This window comes from Sorghum bicolor, chromosome 2, assembly GCF_000003195.3.
Source record: "Sorghum bicolor cultivar BTx623 chromosome 2, Sorghum_bicolor_NCBIv3, whole genome shotgun sequence".
NCBI classification, from domain to species: Eukaryota; Viridiplantae; Streptophyta; class Magnoliopsida; order Poales; family Poaceae; genus Sorghum; species Sorghum bicolor.
Window position 1 is genome coordinate 14,460,046 of NC_012871.2, and position 23,947 is coordinate 14,483,992.

The following is a 23,947-nucleotide window of genomic DNA, read 5'->3' on the forward strand; positions in this document are numbered from 1 at the left end:
TCGGTATAACAATCACTCTCCTCTCTTTACATACTTGCCTACCTTGTTAGTTTAGCTTGTGTAGCTTAGTTCTTGTTAGTATAGAGTTGTTGTGTAGCCTTCTCTAGTTGTTGTGTTTTAGTGTTTAGCCTTCTTGCTAGACTTGTATAGGTGGCTTGCATAGCTTAGTTGTGCTAGTGCTAGAATAGCTTCGCCTTTTGTTTTACTAATCAACTTGTCTAGTTGAAGTTTGTAGAAATTTTAAATAGGCTATTCACCCCCCCCTCTAGCCATTTGGACCTTTCAGCTACGTCCCCGTTGTGTCGACCAACACTTGGTGGTTCGGCGGCTAAGAGGTGTTACACGAACCTCGTCCCCACTAGGACACCGCAAGAACCTACCCACAAGTGAGGTAGCTCAATGACACGCACGATCCAATAGAGTTGCTCTTCGCGATCCCCGCGGGGTGAGCACCGTACCCCTCACAATCTCTTCTCTGGAGCACCACACAATCTCCTTGCGTGCTTCGACGGAGTCACAAGCCACCAAGCCGTCTAGGAGGTGGCAACCTCCAAGAGTAACAAGCACCACCAGCTTGCAACACGAACACCTAGTGCCACTCGATGCAATCTCTCAATGCAACGCACTAGAATCGCTCACTCACACAATCGGATGATCACTATCAAGCATATGTGAGTTAGAGGCTTTACTAGCACTCCCCAAGCATGGACACTAAGTCCCAAGGGTGCTCAACTCCGGCCAAGGCCAACCACCACTTCTATTTATAGCCCCAAGGGCTAAACTAGCCGTTGCCCCTTTACTGGGCAAAACACATGGGCACCGGACGCTCGCAGGGAGCCACCGGACGCTCAACCCACAGCGTCCGGTGCTCAGGCGTCAGCCACGTGTCACTAGCCGTTTGAACTCGACCGTTGCCGCCAACGGCTACCACGCGCTCGCGCCTGACATAGCACCACCGGACGCTCAGCTAGCCCACACCAGACGCGTCCGGTGCACACCGGACCCGTGCGCAGAGAGCTCTGCAAACTCGCATGGTCACCGGACGCAAGCCACCGGACGCACCCTGAGCGTCCGGTGCTCACCGGACTCATGCGCAGAGAGGGTCGCCAAACCGCCTGCACACCGGACGCTGAGCACCGGACTCTCTCCGGTGCGTCCGGTGCACTCTGCTGCACCCGACAGCACACCGGACGCTAAAGGCCAGCGTCCGGTGTCTCTGCACAGAGCGTCCGGTGAGTGTTTCCAACTGAGAAACACTCCCGCGACTTCTCCAAATTTTCCACCGGCGCAATAGAAAATATGCACTTCATTTTCTCAAAAGCGCCGAATCCCGCCTCGCAAGCTCGGCGGGAGGGAGAGAGAAACCCACACCTCTCTCAACCCTAGGAACTCCACTTCCTTTGTAAATGTGCTAACATCAACAAGTGTCCACCACCAAAGTGCAAGTGTGTTAGCATTTTCACAAACATTTTTCCAAAGGAGTTAGCCTCTCAACTTGCCACGCCACTCAATCCTAACACGTATGCAAAGTTAGATCGCTCAAGTGGCACTAGATGACCGATATGCAAACAAGTTTGCCCCTCTTGATAGTACGGTCATCTATCCTAAATCCGGTCATAAACTTCTCTACACACCTATGACCGGTGAAATGGAAATACCCTAGGTTATACCTTTGCCTTGCGTATTCCATTCCATCTCCTCCAATGTTGATGCAACACATGCACCAACCAATCACCAAATGATATGATCCACTTCATATCATCACGTGACCGTATTGGTTCATCGATCTTGACCTCACTTGCTCTTCACCGTTGCCTCGGTCCATCGGCGCCAAGTCTTGCTCAAACTTCACCGTCACACGCGGTCCCTCGCTTCAAAGCCTCCAACTTGCCCTTCACTCTTGCAACCGGTCCATCGAGCCAAGCCTCATCTTGATCTTCTCCACCTTGGTCACATGACTCCATGTCATGTCTCATATGCAATGAGCTCCTTCATCATCACATCATCACCTGTGGACTAATCTCCTGTGTATCTCACATAAACACTATTAGTCCTCCTAAGTTGTCACTCAATTACCAAAACCAAACAAGGACCTTTCAGCCACCTAGACGGCTTGGAGCAGCAGAGGAGGATTGGCACGAGTTGGTGATTGTTCGTGGCCATCTCCCGGTGATTGTGAGGGGTCTTGTACCTTCCCCAGCGGAGAGCCGAAAGGTAACTCTAGTGGATTGCTCGTGTCATTGAGTTACCTCACTTGTGGGTAGGTTCTTGTGGTGTCCTAGTGAGGACGAGGTTCGTGCTACACCTCTTAGCCACCGAACCACCAAGTGTTGGTCGACACAACGGGGGCGTAGCGTGCCGGCAAGCACGTGAACCTCGGGAGAAAAATTATGTGTCTCCTTTGTGATTGTTCATTGGATTTCTCCCGGTGATTGGACTTCATATTATTGATTGGTTCATCCCCTCTACGCGGCGGTATAAAGTTCAAACCATCTCTTTTACATTCCCGCAAACTAGAGTAGCTTTCTCACTTGTATAGAAACTTTAGGTAGCTTTATAGTGTAAGTAGTGACATAGCTCTTGTGTGCCTAGTGATTATATCAACTAGAATTGTTGGATAGGTGGCTTGCAAACACCCCTTTAGAGCTAGAGCAAAAAGCTTCGCTTTGTTATTTACTAACCTCTTGCTCTAGTGTTTTTATAGAATTTTTAAATAGGCTATTCACCCCCCCTCTAGCCATATTAGGACCTTTCACCTGTTGACGTGTTAGCCACGTCAGCAGGTGTCCCCTGAACCATGCCACGTCAGCAGTAGTACCCCGCCGCCATGCATGGCGGGGTTTTGTGCATTTGCCCCGTCATGCATGGTGGCAGGTCCAAACGGCCTAGTTTTGAAAATATTTTTATAAGCGGGTCAAATTTGAAATATGTTTCAAATTTAGGCTAAAAATAAAAAAAAAATCTCGTCTTGACACAGCCTCCTACAGGATCTCGCCCACCTAATTTGGTCGCTCATCATGGCGCTGGGGACTCCGGGCTGCTCCGAATTGGTGGCTGCGAGCTGCGGCGGAGTGGACGAGGGAGAGGGAGTGGTCAATTTCGCCATCGCCCGCCTCTCCGGAGCTCACCATCTTCCAATGGTTGCCTGTAGGAGCTCGTCCGCCTAACAGGCTTTGGGGGCTCTCAGTGCTGCTCCAAATCGGCACAGCGGCGGAGGGGACAAGGTAGGAGTGGTGGTAGGAGCTCGTTGGGACTTGTCATGGCACTTGGAGGATTGAGGGGTGCGCCTGCAGGGCCGTATTCCTACACTGAGAGGCCTTGTTTCTTCACCCAAAAAACCAAAAACTTTTTAAAATTTCCTGTCACATCGAATCTTGCGACACATGCATGAAACATTAAATATAGTCAAAAATAAAAACTAATTACACAGTTTGTCTGTAAATCGCGAGATAATCTTTTGAGACTAGTTAATCCATAATTGGACAATATTTACCACAAATAAACAAAAGTGCTACAGTGGCCGAAAATTTTTCATTTCGGCAACTAAACAAAGGCCTTAGTTCCCAAAAATTTTGCAAATTTTTTTAGATTCTCCGTCAAATCGAATTTTTAGACGTATGTATGGAGTATTAAATATAGACGAAAATAAAAACTAATTGTACAGTTTGGTCGGAATTGACGAGACGAATCTTTTGAGCCTCGTCATGAGCTGCGACGCCCCGGGCATCAACCGCCCCAATATTGGGTGCACAGTATGACATTTCAGTTTGTTAAGATCTTAGTGAAGTCAGGAGAAGAATGCTTGAAATAAATCAGTCCACAAATATGTGAACAATTTATTCAATCGAAAATTCAAGTATCGCTGCTGTTCATATGTAATTACGTACATCAAACGAAAACAAAGTTTCCAAGATCCACGCCAATGTCACTGCTAGCTATTTGAGCTGCCTACTGAAATCTGGGAGATCAATGAGTTGAACCCTTGGTATAGCCTCTGCTTCTTCCCTCTCTTTCTGTGTGTTGTATCCCCATGTCACTGAGCAAACAGCATCCGGCAACATCAACAACACAGATTAGTTTTGACTACTGAGTAATCAATCATTGGGTTTGGTTAGAACCCTGACTTACCCAGGTAGAGGTTCCATTTGTCCAGCGCTGGTTCTTTGATCACATTCTTCAGAGTCGCAAGTCGGTCCTCGACGAAACTGTTCAGGTGCAACAAAATCAAGTATACAACTGTAATTCCTTGATTGGCAGTAATAGTGTATGTCCCAACTAATTGATTAGGTGGGGAAGTAATATGTATATATTGTTGGCCAGAGCTAGCTATATAACGCAGTAAATGATATCAAATTCGATCATGTGAAAGTGGACTTACTGAAGTTTTAGGCCTTGGTTCTGCGGCATTTGCTGCAGCTGCTGGAGAACTTTAACCTTTGGACTGAAGAATGAAATCACAGATTCAGTAACATAATCCTTGATATGTGAAGGAACAGAAAATAAGTGCCCTACTAACCCAGTGCCAAGGCCATATATCCTTTCAGAGGGAAAGTCTATTCCAGCCAATTCTTTGAGTAGAGCTTCAGCAAATCTACTCTGAAAGACAACTAAAAAGTTGTCAGTAGAAGATCAGCATTCTGCATTAGCTACAGCGCAGAACTAAAAAAGTAAATTTGAATTAACTAGCTGGAAACAAACTTCTAAGTCTCTATTATAAAAATATGTCAACAAAACGGTAAAGCCTAAATATGGTTGTCAGAATCATTTGGCGAAACACAATGCTCAATTGTTCATAAACATGTACATAAAAGAGAAATGAAACCATGAACTCATGATACAGAATATCACAGAAAGTTAGACCACACAGCAGGAAAATGTATGAGATAGACCTGTTTTGTTGTGACTATGTAAGTTTCGGAGCTTGAAAGCTTCAATGCATCAGCTGTCCCAGGATAAAACCTGCAGCCACATAATCTTGTCCATGAGTTGCACAAGATCTTTTGTTCTATGTATAATGAACATGAAACACTTCTGAGCGATGTTGCTTCAACATTTTTGAACGTTTAATATCTCTAAAACTGAAAATAGACTGGGAAAAGTGCAGATGCTTCAAAGCGACTTACAAAATTCTAGTTATTCAAGTCAAACAACATAAATTAAGTTAACTTGTAAGGCAGAATCATACACACAAGCAATGCGCCAATAACACACAGCAAAGCACATATGTATCATTCGCATGCTCATGGAGACCATGCACAGAAAAGGCTAGGTTGCAGACATGGAGCCAATAATCAAGAACTATTAATGATCAATTTTCTTTCCAGCCTATTTGATAGCCACTAATCAATATATCACATTGAAACATACAAATTAGAAAGCCATTTACTAGTTTGTCCCAGTGTCCCACTAACATACAATGAGGCTTTTTTCCTCAAAAAAAAAACATACAATGAGGCTTCTGCTGCTACTTTCTTTAAATATCTTTGTATGCTCTAAGGGCACTACCATACAGAAATGTACAATCCATATTACATCCATGATCAGCCTGAGAGTGTTTCTGAAAGTTCAGAAGTGTTCCCCTCAACCGAGGATAGAACCAAACTAATAATTGTAAAAACGAAGTGTTTATTTAAATCTGACTTAATTTCTCTGAATATATTTGTCAGAGCAATAAGAAAATATACACCAATTATTTCATAGATTAGTCACCTGTTAGCACCTATCCAGCCAGAAAAATCATTTTCAATCCAATCATCTCTTACACGGCCAAAGAGATCTACAAGAGATTCCCTATCTTCTTGCCACTCATCCATGAGAGTGGGCTTCAGTTTTAACCAGTTCTCCAATATTTCTTGGATGCTAAGCCCATCTGCAACCTTGCAAATATTACCTTAATATAAAAATTCGATCAAGCCAGAAGCCTATAACCATTTGGCCTATTCTGTTACCACCTAAAACAGGAATCATATTACTTGGTCATGAATACACTACAGATGAAGCACTGCAGAACTTACTGATGATTTTCGAACAGAGGGTATCTGGATCTCAACAAGCAACCTTACAAGCAACAGGTTCTCATATCCTGTTTCCACCACTGGACGAAGCTGAAATAGCACAAAACATTCTAAGTAATGAATGTAAAGTAAAATCCTATGTTCCTCGTCATAGAACCAATATGAGGACATGGTTCTATTATGCTTCACCAGGAAAACAAGGTCAATTTATTCATAGAACCATTCTTTAAAAAAAACAAAAAAGATTGATTACCATTGATGTTCTACTAGACATTTAAAGTTCAAATGTTTAGGAAAGTGTGGATCAAATAACTACTCCCTCAGTTCCAAATTGCAAGTCGTTCTAGCTTTTCTAGGTACATAGATTTTGCTATGTACCTAGGTATACATTATGTATAGATACATAGTAAAAACTATGTACCTATAAAAGCCAAAACGACTTACAATTTGGATCGGAGGGAGTACGTACCAACACATTTGTTGTACTGGAATAAATTCATACAGTGGGTATGTTAATTTTCATGTGTTTGGGGAAAGTGGAAAACAAAGTGAGGAACAGAGAAAGGTTTTGCACTCAAATACCACCACCCTCTTAAGTGACCACCTGCTACAAGAACCTTAAAATTTGTTTAGATATCCTTCAATACTAGGGCTCTTTGGTACCAAATAAAATGCACCTAAGTTTAACCTGGACCCGGATCTGTATCTGCACCATGAGGAGAAGATAAGTTGCTGCAGCTCCGGCTCCTTGCTACAGTGCACGGAGGAGCCAGAGCCGACGCAGCCGAAAATAGTGGCTTTGCTGGCTCCTAGTTCATTTTGAGGAGAGAGAAACATCTCCTCGCTGCAGTGCACAGAGGAGCTAGAGCCAGAGCCAGAGCTGGAGCCACCCAGAGCTCTACCAAACGGGGATACATTATGGTGGCCGGCTGATATGGAGTATGGACTTCACTACTACAGCAGCAATGATGGATGGGGTTCGCTGGCAAGGAGTATCAGTGGAAGTAGATTCTTGGTTGGTTTTTATAACCCTAGGCAATAACAAGCTAGGTTGAACTAAGGGGCTCAGTAGTTCATGACAGGGCATCAAAAGACATAACAAAACCAGCAATATGAGCAAGCTGCACGTTGCACACTGTTCTGGACCACTAAACTCAATGACCCACATGAATCTACTTAGGCGGCGGGGGGGGGGGGGGGGGGGGGAAAAAAAAAAAAAAAAAAAAATCTCCCCCAAAAAACCTTCCCACCAATTAATAAGCTCAATTTTGCAAAACCACGGCATTACTAAATGGAGCTTTGATATGCTAACTTGGTAGCTAAGCACATACTACATAGGCATCAGCAAGTACTGGGTGGGGATTGGGAACAAGATAGACTTACGGTGTACATCTGCTCCACTATCCACTCCTCCATGGCGGCGTCAACCTGCTCAAACAGCGACGGCCACCTCACCTTCGCAGCCTACCATAGCACACCGAGTCAACCAAGAACACACAGTTGCATATTTCACGCATACCAGGCCCGGAAGAAACAAGACCGAGGACGGATGAAGAAGACCTTGACGGCCGAGAGGGAGCTCTCCCCGCAGCTGTCGCACAAGACGCCGTCGAAGTCAAGGGCGTACAGGTCGCCGCCCATCGCGGCGCGCGGGGGCCTCGCCGCCCTTGCTCCTCTCTCAACTCCTCCGGCCGGGGGAATGGACCGAATGAAGTAGGAGCGGACACTTCCTATAGGCAAGGGGAGGCGACCGCCCCAGCTACCCGCGGCCGGTAGACTCCCCACCCACCTCTCCAGACGGCCAGGCGACGGACGCAGGCCGAGGAGACGGACGGCGACCATTGCGTGCGTGAGGCTGACTGGCTGAGGAAGAAGAGGCAGGTGAATGAGTATGGGCTTTTGTGGGCCAGTAACGATGAAGAGAGAAAAGGCGGATGATGGAAGGCCCAGATCACAAAAAAAAACCGAAAAGCTGCAGGTTAGCTTTTTGGGCCATTTGTCTACGAGACATCACAAAACATAGTCTTGGTGGTGAGGAGAGTGCATGGACTACTTTTCGTACTTTTGAGAGAGGAAAAGTAATTTTTTTTTCCTATTTTTGCTCTCGATCTCTCTCTAGAAAAAGCTCCCGGCCTCATCTAGTAGCACAGATATCACAACAACTGACAGAATAATGCATGCATTTTTCACACATTAAATTGCCTTGGCTATGACAGAATAATTCTTCTTTGGCTATCACAGAATAATTCTTCTATATATATAGGCGGCCAAATGCCACACAACTAAACTAGCACAATAGGTTCCATTGACTTGGCACAGTTAAATTGTCGATTGAGCATGAATTTGCATATGTTACAAACTACAAACTTTTGTAAGTTTCGCCCACCCTGAGTGCTAACATAAGAGAAATACTCCCTCCGTACCTCTAATAGAGGTCGTTTTACAGTTTGAACGAAGTTGAACAAAAGATGTCGTTCTGCTACATGAACGCATCTTTGGACGCCGCTGCCCCTGGCGCTTGGGCTTCCGCACTGTGACGAGTTATTAGCGCCGCGCTCGTTGCATGCACGATTGGCCTCCCATCTGTGTGAGTTAGTAGCGCTCGCCGCTCGCCCTCGCATACCGCAAAATGCAAGCAGCTAAGGGCCTGTTTAGATTTGAAATTTTTTGGTCCAAAGAGAAAAAAAATTGTGGAATTGGAGCCTGTGAACTAAACGGGGCCAAAAAATTTTGGCGCAAAAATTTTGGGCTGCAACTGTGCACGCACTCCCATAGAAACCCACCAATGACAACTGCAAATGCATGCAGCCTAAGTTGTGTCAGAAAAAAATTTATCAAACTAAACACCTAAAATTTTTCGCGTGTTCTGACCATAAAAAAATTACCACTTTGGCCAAAAAAATTCAAATCTAAACAGGGCCTAAGCTAAAAAAAGACAAGTAATCGAACATGTATGCATGCAGCAACACCGCTCGCGCGCCGCAAAACGCAAGCACCTAAGCCAGAAAAAAAGATGAGGAATCGATGAATATGTTGCATGAAGCAACAACGTTATGCATAAATTGCAAAAAAAAGTGAGGTTCACGGCATTCGAACTGTGGACGACATCCACATAGTATGGTGAAGTAGCCACTCCAGCTACAAAAAGTTCTTGTCTACATAACATTCGTACTTGTATTTAATAAGGGCAAACAGAGAAAAATGTTCACTAACTAATGACTCCTTGGTAATCCCCTCATGTCCTAAACGACCTGTATTAGCGATACGGAGGGAGTACATTGCATGACACTTGCATTTGTTGATCTTAAGGCTTATTCTTGATTAGGACGAATAGCCCTTGAAATAATTTTTTTTGAAAAAAACTAAAATCAGAATTATGAGCTAAAATTATGACATAGTTCATAATTTTTGTTGTTTTCTTATGGTAATATATAGAAATTCTAACACTGTGAGAAAATTCTCGTGTGACATTGAGAGACTATTTTTATTTGCACAAAAGCCCTATCTTATTGTTGGATGGATTTTTTTGGTGTAGTAAGGATTATTACTCATCCCTATAAATACATATACATAAACTCTACCCTAAGAATATCTTTAAAGTTTAAACCAGCAAATCTTAAAATTAATAAAGACACCATAAACACCTTGCTATAAAAAAACATCACCTACCATTAAAAATAGAACACCGTTAATCGATTGAAGCATAGATTGTTCGGAACTAGGATTGTGCACGTCCCTTGTGCGGTTGTGCCGTGGCACCATGTCCGAATCACGTCCCTACGTGTGGGGCCCACTGTGACACCCGAATCCATGCTGCCATGCCATCCATAATCATCAGTTATTATTATTAACTATCAAAATATGCCCGTGCGTTGCTACGGGAGCAAATAGATGTTTGTAGAAAATGAGCACTTTGTTATATTTATTTATGTTTTATCCTTTGTATTAAATTTGATAATTTTTAAGCTTTTAAAACTGACTTTGAAGGAGACTGTCCATATATAGTTTATATACATTCTCTTAGACTTTTTAGGATTTTTATTTCATGCGCAATGGCACCTTATACTCTCTGGTTGAAAGGAGCCTAATAAACTTTTGAATTATAATTTGTAGATTTGATTTTGATTTTATATAGATTGTATAAGTTTGTGTCAATTTATGCATTGTTCGTGAAAAGACAAGAAGCTAACAATATACTTTTTATTGGTAAGCTGAAGTCTATGTAAATCTTGAGATTGATTTTTATTGTGCATTGCAACTGGAGAAAAGCATCAAATGGCCATAGAAAGTTACGACATAATGTTACATTCTACTTATAGTTATGTTTTTTATAAAAATTAAAGTCCATAATTTATTTTATTGATAACCATAACATCTATAGTATTAGATAGTTAATATTTAAAATAATATGTAGCTTGGCGACATATTTATTTAATAAAAAAAATAGAAATTAGTCAAACCTTCTCTTACTTTAATATTATCTCTTATTATACCTTAGTATTATATTAAAACATGAGAAGTTTGTTGGTAGCTTTATTTTTTTATTTAGATTAGGATTTCTATGAAATATGATATATCAGTTAAGTGTATGTAGATTATAAACACATGGGTTAAATGTATGTAGATTATAAACACATGGACTTATAAAGTGTTTATATGACATAACAACACACCATGCAAAGGTAGTGGAAGCATCCTCAAACATAAATTTAGTTAAATTAGTAAATCAGTGAGATATAAAGGAATTGTGCTGAAACTTTTACCACAAATCAAACATCAAACCTTCTCTTACTTTAATATTACCTCTTAATATACCTTAGTATTATATTAAAACATGAGAAACTTGTTGGTAGCTTTATTTTTTTATTTAGATTAGAATTTCTATGAAATATGATATATCAGTTAAATGTATGTAGATTATAAATACATGGGTTAAATGTATGTAGATTATAAACATGGACTTATAAAGTGTTCATATGACATAACAACACACCATGCAAAGGTAGTGGAAGCATCCTCAAGTATAAATTTAGTTAAATTAGTAAATCAGTGAGATATAAAGGAATTGTGCTAAAACTTTTACCACAAATCAAGCATCACATTAAATAGGCTATTATAAATTTTTCATAATAATTAGAGCAAGATAACTACAATTTTAGTTTTATACTAAAAAGCATAGGCAAACATCTACCAGCAAAAAAAAGTATACTAAAATTTGTGATATTTTTTATTTACTATATGATCTAAATATGTGGAGCTTAAAAAATTTGTTTTGTAATTTTTAGATTTTTCTATGAATTACTATATATTTATTAATTTTTATAGGAGATTTTGCATTAGGAACCCTAGAAAAACTTCTATTCTTTTTTCTTCCTCTTCCGGTAGTCTATGTACGGGCTCATTGGCTCATTGTGGATGCGGTAACCGATTGGCTGATAAATTTGCACTTAGACCCATGTACTTTCTTCATTTTTAATATACATTATAGGAGATTTTGTATTGGAAATCCTAGAAAAATTTCTATTCTTTTTTTTCTCCTCTACTACAAAGTACCGGAAGCGGACATCGGATAGCCGGGCAGAAAAGGTATGGGCACACTAAAATTTTCTCCTAAATAGGTATAGACTTGACATAGGTCTTATTTAGATACACCTAAAAACCCAAAACTTTACAAGATTTCTCATCACATCGAATGTTGCGGCACATGCATGGAGTATTAAATATAGATAAAAATAAAAACTAATTACAGAGTTTGTCTGTAAATTGCGAGACGAATTTTTTAAGCCTAGTTACTCTATGATTGGACAATGTTTGTTAAATAAAAACGGAAGTGCTACAGTGTCAAAATCCATCTAAACAAGCCCATGATAAATAGTTTTAGAGAAAAAGAAGATTAGGTATGTAGTAGTACTGTAATTCGTGATGTAGGAGTAATCGGCTGTCTCCTCCAGCGCCCCACCAAACAAATAACTAAAATTAATTAGTGCAAATCATCACCCAAAAGGGGTGACGGAGGAACACAAAGAAGGAAAGCTCCCATTGCCAAATTGCTGGCTCTGGCTCTGGCTCCTCCCCGCCCCCAACTCAATCCCCCCGCGCCGCCGCCGCCGCTGGCGGACCGACCCCGCCTCGCCGGAGAATCCACCAGCGTCGGTTTCACCTCAGGTACCGGCCTTGCTTCTACCCACACCCATCTGGACCTTGTTCGTTCAATCATTGCGTGGCGCTCGCCGTGGCAGCGGCGCGCTTCTTGATCTGTTCTCGGGTTCCCCTCACGGCGCAGGCGGGAATCCTATCCCTGGACGACGAGGGCTTGGGGGTTAGCTAGCCGCCGCTGGTTGTTGGATGCGAGCCTGTATTGGGCATGTCTACTATCAGCTGGCGGGGAGGGCGTTAGGATGGCCGTGTTCCTACTGATTTTGGTGCGGGTTGAATAGTGGGGAGAAAATTCTCGCTTGCCGTAGCTGTTAGCCTGCTACCACCAGGTGGTCTCGTGTGCAGAAGAGATGTTCCATGCTGCTCATTCTCTAAGCGTATACCATAAGAGTCTTAGCAAGTGAAACTCAGGATAACGATAAGCCCATCACAGGATAGGATATCATGGCGTGCCCGTGTCTTTGAATGGTCAGGTAGGAGTGTTAGGACATCCGAGAGTCTTTGTGCAAGAAATTTAGCTAGTTGCCTAGTCTGAGATGATATTCCTGATATGTGCGGGGTTGTTGATTTAGTGTCTCTTGCAACTTGGATCTTGAGTTTTAACTGACATCGTAGATTATCCTGAGATCCTCCAAAGTTAATGCAGATGTCAGTGCTAGCTGTCAGAAGGTTTCACTTAAGACCCTTGCCTGCTGGTGTGATGTAGTCGTGTAGACATAGGCAGAAGAGGAATCATGTGTGATTGCGCTTAGGAATGTTGGAAGGTCAGTTTGATGGACATGTCAGGTGTTGACGTGTTGTTGCAACACAGTCGAGCACAGTTATGGAAAGGTAAGCTGCTGGGATGTGAAGGGAAGTTGGAGAGCACTGTGAAGACATGGATCATAGTGGAGGCACTAATTGCATATAGTGGCATAAGTGAATAAGTACAGGATAGCTTTAAAGCCACAGAATAAGTGAAGCAGTGAACATATGAACCATAATGTGGTGGTGGTGATGGCTGGGGATGGGTCTTTGCTAATTAGCATATGTTTTTTTCTCTCTTTCTGCCACTAGTTCTACCCTTTTGCTACAAGCTTACAACTGGGAAGCAGCAGTTGTTTTTCGGGACCTAAAACATCCTATGAATGAATTATCTTTGTGGATGAGCATATATTATGAGATGCATTGGTACAATATGATGATCTGCACTAGCATTCAACTTCTGAATTTTGACATCTAATATCGAGTTTTTGGTGTTTTGATAGGTTTTTATGCATGGCAGATGACAATGACGTCACTGGAGTGTCACCTGTGGCTGATGAATGGGATATGCTATCCCTGACTTCATCAATATATGCTAGCCCGTTATTCCGAAGAGGATTTGATCCAATTAATTTGCCTGGATATGGGGATGTGATTAATATTCAGGAAGGCACACAAACTGGATTAGTTATGTCAGATGGCTTTGTGTTCCCTCCAAGTGAGCATGAAAATTTGCCAATAGAACCAGAGCATGACAATTTGCCAATAGAACCAGAGCATGATGAATCAAATACAAACAGCGATGGAAAGGAAAGTAGTTGTGCTGGAAATAACGATGATGACTGGTGTCATGTATCACCTGAAGAAATTGATGGCATAAGTAATGAAAATCTATCTGACAACAGCAACTTGCCTGCTGCCAGGGAAGCTACTCTACCAGATTCCCAACCCACAGAAATAAATGCTAAGCGAGAGAAAGATCATACGACATGCAAGGCTGACCTTCCTTGTGAAAGATGGTGGAAAAGGAAAACCACTTATCTATTTCATCATATAAAAGGAGTGACTACAGTCTGCTCAGTTGTGGCAGCTGGTGCTGTTGTTGGTTTTGTTGTAATGGGTCAGAGGTGGCAGCAGGACCATTGGCACCTTCATCAATTTAAGTTCAGTGTCAGTGGTGAGGTATGCCATCTATCTTTATCTGGAGAAGCTTTGCTAGGAGTGTCTTTTATATTTCCATTACTCGTATTTCTTGTATGTTTGTAATCTATTTGGCCATGCTGATAGATAAAGCTGAAATTTATAAACTTAAAGGTACATTATGAAATACTGGTGATAAATGACCACACAAGGATTCATGTGCCTGTATTTAGTTCAAAGTGATGGATAGCAACTCCAAAGTCAACCTATTTTGGATGTTTGCATTTTGCAGTTTTTATGATTACTAGACCTAGTTCATTTTGACGAATATGCTTGTCACCAAGTTGTTCTGTTCTGTAATTTTGCTTCTGATTGTGGAACATACACTCCTCTTGAGCTAATTGTCCTCTTGACAAAAATTCATGTACTCAAATTTGCTGAACACTAGTTTTCCAGTCTGAACATTCCACAGCTTGCTCCTATTTCATTCAAGTCTTGAACATTCCACAGCTTGCTCCCATTTCATTCAAGTCTGTTTCATTGACAACTGTTGTGTTCTCTAGAACGTTTTGTTGAATACACATCCCCTCTTGACAGTACTAGGCTCGCTTACCAGATGTTGATTGATCTGTTCATTTAACTGATGAGAGAGAATAAAATCTTTTGCACCAAGTTGTTATTTTGACCTTGAGGATTTTGTACCTTTTCCTAGACCTCTGTTTTGAACTGGATGTATTGCTTCCTCAGTTCCTCTTGGACCTAAACTCATTTTAAGACTTTTCTAGTCAAATCATAGTTGACAATGTAATCTTATTTTTGCCAAGTAACACATTTGTGTCTCTATATGAAATTGGGCTTTTTACTGCATGGGAATTGCTGTAACTTTTAAGCGAATTAATTTTGTTTCTGGTAACCAACTAATCATATGGTTCACTGATGTTCACTCCGACAGAGCATGAGTCGAGTCATTGGAGCATTCAGTCGTTTGAAGGATGGGCTTCCCGGGAGTGAGCAGCTAAGGTCTCTGCTGCCGACTCGCGTACTCCCGCAACAGCCACTGAGCGCTTGAGCACAGGCACCAAATTTTGGTGGCAGGGACTGCTTCTAGTGGCAATTTTTGTTGCTTATATTATATATGATTTTGAGACAGTTCATTCTTTTCTTGTGCTACTTTATTTTATCTTACTGTAAATTAGATCGAGATTTTCATGGTGCTGGAATATTATTATCTTTAGTACGTAGCAACTGTAAAGTACATGGTGGAAACACAGGGGGCACAGCAACAATATGTGTAATTCTGTATCCTGTCTTGCTACATTGTTGCATTACAAACCTGTTTTACTTTTTCTATCTCAATAGCACGCGCTTGTATTTTGGTTTGTTCGTGCACTAAAGCTTGTGAAGCTTCATGTCCAGTGGTGACAATTTCGAATTTCATAGTTCCAAATTTTAATATAACTCCAAATTATTATTTTTTTCTCTCTCCAATGTGCAGGAGAGTTGTGTAGCTTTTTTGTATCAGAGAGAATAAGAGGTGAAGAGCCCCAAACAAAGCAGCACTTCAATGTCTAGAAGGCCGTATAAGGTTGCAAAATAAAAATACAATCAGGATTAATCTCACGTAACAAAAACAAGCACCACCTCAAGTCCTCAACAGGGCTTGGTCTGTTACTACACCTTAGTATATGTATGTAGTATAGTTGGTGGGTACTCATTACTCATTCAAACTTTTACCTATCTCATTTGAGTAGGGTCAGATAAATTCTTTTTAATAGAAAATAGTAGGATAGCATGAGGTATCCGACGAATCAGATACTCCCTCCATACTCTTAGTTTATATGTTTGACCAAAACTTTATTCAAAACGGCTTTCTTTATAGGTATGGAAGGAATATTATAGTAATCTACATGACGTATCGACTGGGTTACCTGTAACAAATGTTACTCCCTCTGTTCTAAATTGTAAGTTGTTTTAGCTTTTCTAGATTCACATTGTTCGCTTGAGCTTATCAGCCGAATCTGCCAGCCATTCAACAGTGTTTTTCTCAAACAATAAATCAGCCAACGGTACTTTCTGCCATGATTTATGAGCCAAACATAGTATTTGTAATTTAGAATGGAGTAGTAGTTAATTTTACTAAAATTTTAAACTAAGATTGTTAGATTTTGAATTCTAAGTCTAATTTTTTTTTGTGAGCCAACATGTATATCTAGCCATACTAATGTGCACGAAGTAGCCATCCATTATAATGAGTCATCTGCAACTAATTTTAGTCAATTTTGCAAATTTGTAAGGTTTGAGTATGGATTTTTAAATTTTAGAGTTTAACTTTTGATGTGGAGAACATATTTGCATTTAAAAAACAACTTGACGGGAAGGAGCAGACTGCACGTCAGGTGCACGTCGCCTTGATCGATTGTAGTGGTCATCGCTGCATGTTGATAAGAGGAGTTGCTTTAGTATTTGAGGAAAAAAAAAGGAGATGTTTGACCAGCCCATCAGTTTCGTGATGACATAAGTAAGGTTTTGTTTAGTTTTAAAAAAAATGCAAAATTTTTCAGATTTTCTGTCACATTGAATCTTTAGACGCATGCATAGAGTATTAAATATAGACAAAAATAAAAACTAATTACATAGTTTACCTATAATTTGTGAGACATATTTTTTGAGCCTATTTAGCCCATAATTGGACAATATTTGTCAAATATAAACGAAAGTGCTACAATGTTCATTTGCAAAAGATTTTGGAACTAAACAAAGCTTAAGGGTTTGTTTAGATGTCTTTAAAGTTCTAAAAGTTTATAAGATTCTCTGTCACATCAAAATCTTTTATACGCATGCATGAAGCATTAAATATAGATAAAAAAACTAATTGCATAGTTTATCTGTAATTTATGAGACGAATCTTTTAAGAATAGTTAGTCCATAATAATAATTATCAAATAAAAATAAAAATGTTAAAATATCAAACTTCAGGCCTAAATATCCCTGTGCAAGTTGCCCATCCTCCACGTGTCTTTTTTTTTCGACACCCCCCCCCCCCCCCCCCCATTTTCCACGGTGGTAGAGCGCGAAACTGCCACTTGACGTCGTATTTGCGTGTACTCGTTTTCACTTTGCTCACAGCCTGGCTGGTCTGGCTGGCTGGAAACCCCGCGCGCACGGCACGCAATGTACGAGCCCGAGTTGGATTGGATTTGAGCAGCAGCCTATATAAAGTTTGACGAGGCCACTCCCCCAGGTATTCGTCACTTGCACAATGGATCCGTCCGCGCCCTTCTTTCCCGTTCCCTCCTCCTGCTCCCCCGCGCCCCAAGAATCCGACCGGGCTTTCCTCACGGCGTCGGCGACCGCGACGCGCAAGCGCCCGGCGCCCGACGGCACGGACACGGCCGGCGGCGGTGCCGGTAAGAACAAGCACAAGCAGGCTCGGATCACGCTGGGGAGCATCGGCGACTACGAGACGCAGGAGGCGATCGGGGCGGGCAGCTTCGGCGTGGTGGTCAAGGCGCGGCACCGCGGCACGGGCGAGGCGGTGGCCATCAAGTGTGCCCGCAAGGCGGCGGCGCCGCCCAATAGCAGCAGCAACAACAGCAACAACCTCCGCCGCATCCTCCGCGAGGCCGGCTGCATGGCGGCGTGCCGCGGCCACCCGTCGGTCGTGGGCATCCGCGACGTGGTCGTGGACGCCGCCACCGGGACCGCGTTCCTCGTCATGGAGCTCGTCGCCGGCGGCAGCCTGCTGCGCCTGCAGAGGACGCGGTCCCCGGCGCGGTTCTCGGAGGGCGAGACCCGCGCGTTCATGCGGCAGCTCCTGCGCGGCGCGGAACGGATGCACGGCGCCGGGATCATCCACCGCGACATCAAGCCCGGCAACATCCTCGTGAGCGCCGGCACCGGCGCGCTCAAGATCTGCGACCTGGGGCTCGCCACGCCCACGCCGGCGAGGCCGGCCGAGGGGACGGCGGCGTACCCGGAGCGCCGCGTGGGCACGCTGCTTTACCGGTCGCCGGAGCAGCTGGCGGGCCGCCGGGACTACGGCCCCGGCGTCGACGTCTGGGCGCTCGGGTGCGTCATGGCCGAGCTCCTCACGGGCAGGCTCATGTTCGACGAGGAGACGGAGGACGGCATGGTCGCCAGGGTGACGGAACTGGGCCGCGCGCTCGCCGACAGGAGGCTGCAGGCGTTCGACGACTGGCCGACGTTCCATGGAGGGCCGCATCTGTCGCGGGGCGCGCGCGAGGTCCTCGCCGGCCTGCTCGCCGTACAGCCACGAGACAGGCTCACCGCCGCGGCCGCGCTCCAGCATCCGTGGTTCGCTGAGGAAGAAGAGAAGGAGAAGGAGGAGGAGGAGCTTCTTGTGGCCACCTGCCGCAGCGCAGGCAGAGCAGCTCGGAGTAGCACTGCTAGTGTAGTGACCGTCGTGGTCTGAACCTTTTGAGCATTGATGATTTTTTTTTATTGTTGTGTAGTCTTATTCTTTTGTACACTATTGGTATTTGTGATCTTGGTTATGTTAATTACAAGTTGGCTTGAAGCATGAAGATCAAACAATGCACATGTTGCTTCGTTGTGATATGATCTGTTTAATCGACTCTTAATTTGGTATAGAAAGATCTGTTATGTTGTCCCAATTCCCAAACCATGGGTGTGTTTCTATCTCCTTTTTTTTCTTAAATTGGTGGCGAAGTCATGACAGATCTATTATCGGTTGTTTTGGCTGAAATAGTTGATTAGTATTACCCTGGTTCATGCTTCTGTTGTTGACCGTTTAGTGTTCTGAAAATCTTACTTGATCCTGAATCGTTCCAGCACTGCTTTGCTTGTGTGGAAGATTTGTGCATTGAAGCATTTTCCACATGTTCCAGAATGCGTAAAATAGCATAACACATCAATGGTGACCTCAAAATCACCACTATATATGTTGGGATAAAAGTTGTACAGGAACAATCCTGATTTATATATAATACAAATAAAATTACATCCTCCATGTCACTACCCAACGACGCTTTGGCCGAGTGGTTAAGGCGTGTGCCTGCTAAGTACATGGGGTTTCCCCGCGAGAGTTCGAATCTCTCAGGCGTCGTATATTTTTTCCATTTAGTAATTTTCTCTTTAGTAAACAGCGTAAGGCAGTAGCGGGTATAACAAATCCTATGGCCAAAAGCACTAATGCTGTCTACTGGCAGGGTCCGAAGACCATTTCCCATGATTGAGCTAGAAAATTTGTTTCCGTGACAGAGAAATTTTCAGCGGATCAAATATGACGTTCTATGGGTAAACGAAAAAATGTTCCATAAACAAAACTATGTTTTAGATGCAAAAAAAAGGAGATATCCGTTACTCCTTAAGCTATCACCCTGATCCAGGTTTTCTCTCTTTTAATTTTAAATTTGAACAAACTACCTCCCTCAACTACTAAAACCACTTAAATTACCACCATATCCCGATTAGAAGTGTTTTTAAAGTAGTTTTTATTGAATTCAAATACTTCCGCGAAACACGTAAATAGGGTTTTGAAACTATGAAATATCTCTAAGTTCATGTAAACTTTTTATAAGAATCCTAGGTATATATTAGGACATGATAATCCCAAATAAAATACCTAGAGATCATGAAAATATATATAGAAGCTTCTAGAAAGTTAAATTTAGCTCTAGGCCAGAAAGATTAAGAAAAATCCAAAGAAACATTCTAATCATTGTCTTAGAAACTTTACACAACAAAAACACAAGATGCAACAAACAAGAATACATCCAGCAAGGATGCAATCAACAATGATATATGTTGCATTTATGTTGGTTCATATCACGTTTTTTGTTGTGAAAAGTTTTTAAAATGCATTTATACATTGATTACAAATGTTTTAGATTGTCCGGATACATCTTGATTTTTTTTCCATCCTCCTAGTACTTAAATCTAATTTTAAGAAGCTTGTAAACATATTTTCATGATTTTTTACTATTTCATGTAGGTTTGTTATGTCCCAATAAAATCTTATGATATTTTTGAAATTTTAGAAGCTTGGAGGTCATTTTCGCGGTTTTAAAAAATCTTATTGATTGTTTACCAAAAGTATATTAATTAAAAATGTGACAAATCACTATGAAAACCAATTTAAACCAGGGTAGAGGTAACTAAAATGATTTTTGGAGTTCAAGGAGACAGTTTGGTCGGTTTTGGAGTTAAAAGAGTAAAGTTAGACTACAATAATGGCTTAGATAATGCTTTAGAGCATCTCCAAGAGACTAGCCAAAAATACTAGCCAAATTTACTGATTTAGCTACTCTCTAAAATAGATTTGATAAAAAAAATATTAGAGTACTCCAACAGACTCTACAAAAGGATGGCTAGTGAGGTACGCTATTTAAAAGTAGAGAGCGAATAAGGTGGAATGAAGAGCCACTAAATTTAAAGAGTTATTTACAGAGTCTGTTGGAAATGTTTTTCCTTCAACAATAGCCAAATATAACTTTAGAAAATGATTTGGGACAAAATTATCCTTTTCCATCGGAGATTCGGAGGACTAAGACGTGGGCCGAAACATTGCATGAAGGCCCAGTGCTCCAAACAAAGAGACTCCTCTTTATCTTTATTCCCCCGTGGTAAGCTCCATGCCACCGTCGAGCCCAAGGGGCGGAAGTCAACCCAACCAATCCATGGCCTCCGCTGCTGCCGTCGTCTCCCTCAACGTCGGCGGCGAGCTCTTCCAGACCACCACCGCCACACTTTCCCGCGCCGGCGCCTCCTCCCCGCTCGCCTCCCTCGCCCCCTCCTCCCCCTCTGCCCCGCACTTCCTCGACGGCGACCCGCGCCTCTTCACCCACCTCCTCTCCTTCCTCCGCCACGGCCGCCTCCTCGCGCCGTCCCCTCCCTCAGCCGCGCTCCTCGCCGAGGCGCGCCACTTTGCGCTCGATGGCGCCCTCCTCGCCTCCCTCTCCCCGGCCTCCGCCTTCGCCCCGCTCTCGCTGCGCCCCTCCGCGCTCCTCCCGCTCACCGGCCGCGCCGCGCCCTCAGCCGTGGCGCTGTGCCCCTCGCCGCCGCACCCGGCCTCCCTTGTCGCCGCACACGGCGGGGTCGTGACCTGCTTCGACGCCGGGCTCGCCTCCCGCACCAGCGTCCTCACGCCGCTCCCCGCCGTTGACTCTCTCGTCGCGGTGTCCCCCGCCCTCGCCCTCGCCGGCGCCCGCGACTTCCCCGGGGTCCACCTCTGCCGGTTCTCCGACGACGCCTCCGCCGCCTCTGCTGATCCGGATGTGCTTTCGTGGCCGGGATCGCCCTCCGCTGCCGTGCTGTCGATGGCGACTACGACCGCGTCAGGAGCGCCGTCGCCGCCCTGGCTCTTCTCCAGCTTCGAGTCAGCGCGGCGGAACTCGAGCGCCGTGGTGGTGTTCGACCTCAATTCTTTGTCTCCTGTGGCGGAAATCGGGCGGAAGGATGTGTTCGGCGCGGACATCGAGGCTGCGATCCCAGCGACCAAGCTCGCCTGGCTTGGTGGGCACAACCTCCTCCTCGCCGCTGGCTCTCACTCAGGGCCGGCCGGGGTGGTGGGGGACATACGGCTCTGGGATGTACGGGCGAGCGCCACGGTACCAGTGTGGGAGGTCAGGGAGAAGGAGGATTGCTTTGCTGATGTTGCAGCGTCTGACACACTGTCAGCGGTGTTCAAAGTGGGTGCCGCCTCCAGTGAGGTGTTCATGGCTGACCTGAGGAGGCTTGGTGATGGTGGTGGCATTGGATTGGAGCCATGGGTGTGCATTGGCGATGGACAGAAGGCGGCTGCAGCCGCAGCATCTGGAAGGAAAGAGAGGAATGGCTGTAGAATTGAGTGCTACTGCAGTTGGGTGTTTGTGACACGGGGCGCGGATGTCGAAGTGTGGAGTCAGGTGGAATTGGCATCGGAGGCCGGTGGGAAGCAGGTGATGAGGAGGAATTGGGTTGGCAGCGAACTATCCACAAAGACCAAGATTGTGAGCTGGGCTTTTGGTGGCAGCAGGATGGCATTGGCCAGAGCTGATAAGGTGTCTGTGGAGATATGGGATAGTGCTACAGCAGCAATTTGTGCAAACCCCTGAATAGATTGAGAATACTGCAAAAGTAAGCTGATGCTTCTCAATGTTCAATTGCTGCTTGTTCCTCTATGGTATGTACATTTAATTTACCATGTTGTTTATGATGTATCCCAGATAGTTAGAATCTTGAATGATATGCCTGGGAGCTATGAGATGATTTTACTGGGTTGAGTATATTCTGTGTTTTCTGATCATGCAATCTGCTGAATTTCGTTACCACCTAGGAAGAGAGTAATCTCTTTTTAAGCAAATGTGGAAAAAGTTGCCAGTCAGGGTAGACTTTGTTTAACCGAGTTATTCTTTTTGATTATTGAAAAATTAACTTCCTACAAGAAACAATTCGCATAATTGTCTTACATCGATAATAGATTTGGGGCTTATAGAAGCTCATCACAATTCCAGCATATTTGGGAAGCTGTTACAACATTCTTTGCAATAGTCCATGCGTGTTCACTGCTCTGCAAGCTTTAATGGTACCATTTAGATACATGGGTCGACTAGAGATTCATCACTCCTTTTCTCAGAAGCTGAAAACAGACAATGATTATGTTTCTTTTGGGGTATTTGGTCATGGAATTTGACTTATTATGTGCCAAAAGTTTAGGTTTTAAGGTGCAATTGATCCATCTTAAGGTGGACCATGCAATTGATTAATTAGGTGAGCACATCCAGTGGAAATGATCAATGAGATAGTAAAGTGATAACATGTTGTGCCAGTTCCATAGAATGGGCTTGATGGTTTTGGTCCACCACTAAAACCTGCACCATCTTTTGCATTGGCCTCCTGAATTGCAAACAAATATTCATGTGGATGGAACACAAGGTTTGGTGAACATCAGCAGGTTTGAACAATTCCTGTTCTGCTGATTGCCTTGCATTTAGATCATTGAGTACACATCAAAGAGTACCTTGCAATTAAATCATCGAGCTTCATTCGAAGTGCAAATTGATCTTGTGGCAGTCTTTACAGATACCCAACTGGTGCAGGCCAGACGGTTTCCTGTCATATATGTGCTGGAATCGGGCAAATGTTTAGATGTTTCTTGTAATATATGTGCTGAAAATGCGGATGGGCATATAGTCCAGTAGTTAAGGGCTTAAGGCTCCAAGGGAGGAGGCGGCCAGCGTGGTTTCAAACCCCGGTCGCGCACCTGGTCTCCAAAGAGGAGGCCATGTGAGGGTGCTGCGGTTAAAAAAAATGTATGTGTCATGAAATTGGACAGTTTTCATAGTGACCTTCATGCTGAATACCTTTGGCTCTTGTGCCTTTCGTTTCTCCTTTTTGATTGAATCCCTGAATTCTCGGGCACACTCAGAAGCTCGAATCCGTTAGTTTGCAGGCCATTCTGAGCGTGAAGCTGTCAACCAGCACCATTGGCACGAAGATGAAAACTCGGGTTGGTTAGTTTGTTGTATGGATCATGTGCACTAACAGGCCACAGGAACTTAGGTTCAACTAACCCTCTTGTATCTGTATAGGGACATCACAATCAGGACCTGTACACGTTGAGTGACAGGCAACAGAGTTAGATGTTGATACCTCTGTTGATCCAATCAGTTTCGTTATATGGTTCTTAATTGTGACTCTCTTCTTATCTAATGCGTATGCCATCGTATGATCGTATGGCACCTCTGTCACAATGAAACGCGGTTAGGTACTAACTTAGGTGAACCATGTTGCCGTAATAGCCCTGTTTAGTTTCCCACCCAAAATTTTTTCATCCATCCCATTGAATTTTTGGACATATGCATGGAATATTAAATGTACATAAAAAAATAAACTAATTATACAGTTTGGTTAAAAATCGCGAGACGAATATT

General features: G+C 43.5%; 4 protein-coding genes and 1 non-coding gene across 5 annotated transcripts; 4 read left to right on the top strand and 1 right to left on the bottom strand.

Annotated features, from left to right (window-relative positions):
• Positions 3,797 to 7,911, bottom strand: LOC8057932. The gene is made up of 9 exons (XM_002461850.2): positions 7,575 to 7,911; positions 7,398 to 7,478; positions 6,015 to 6,104; positions 5,710 to 5,876; positions 4,890 to 4,959; positions 4,517 to 4,596; positions 4,379 to 4,441; positions 4,129 to 4,205; positions 3,797 to 4,036 (listed from the first exon to the last, which is right to left on the bottom strand). The coding sequence occupies exons 1-9, from the start codon at positions 7,854 to 7,856 to the stop codon at positions 3,936 to 3,938; spliced, it is 1,011 nt and encodes a 336-aa protein (XP_002461895.1). The 5' UTR covers positions 7,857 to 7,911; the 3' UTR covers positions 3,797 to 3,935.
• On the top strand, positions 11,911 to 15,467 carry LOC8057933 (ATG8-interacting protein 1). Its single transcript, XM_002459713.2, has 3 exons — positions 11,911 to 12,179; positions 13,418 to 14,096; positions 15,007 to 15,467. The coding sequence occupies exons 2-3, from the start codon at positions 13,428 to 13,430 to the stop codon at positions 15,121 to 15,123; spliced, it is 786 nt and encodes a 261-aa protein (XP_002459758.1). The 5' UTR covers positions 11,911 to 12,179; positions 13,418 to 13,427; the 3' UTR covers positions 15,124 to 15,467.
• On the top strand, positions 17,312 to 18,630 carry LOC8059715 (putative cyclin-dependent kinase F-2). The gene has a single exon (XM_002459714.2). The coding sequence runs from the start codon at positions 17,314 to 17,316 to the stop codon at positions 18,484 to 18,486; it is 1,173 nt and encodes a 390-aa protein (XP_002459759.1). The 5' UTR covers positions 17,312 to 17,313; the 3' UTR covers positions 18,487 to 18,630.
• Positions 19,059 to 19,140, top strand: TRNAS-GCU. Its single transcript has one exon. It is a non-coding gene; the product is annotated as a tRNA-Ser (tRNA).
• On the top strand, positions 20,640 to 22,319 carry LOC8059716 (BTB/POZ domain-containing protein At5g41330). Its single transcript, XM_002459715.2, has one exon. It carries the CDS (start codon positions 20,669 to 20,671, stop codon positions 22,127 to 22,129), a length of 1,461 nt encoding a protein of 486 aa, XP_002459760.1. The 5' UTR covers positions 20,640 to 20,668; the 3' UTR covers positions 22,130 to 22,319.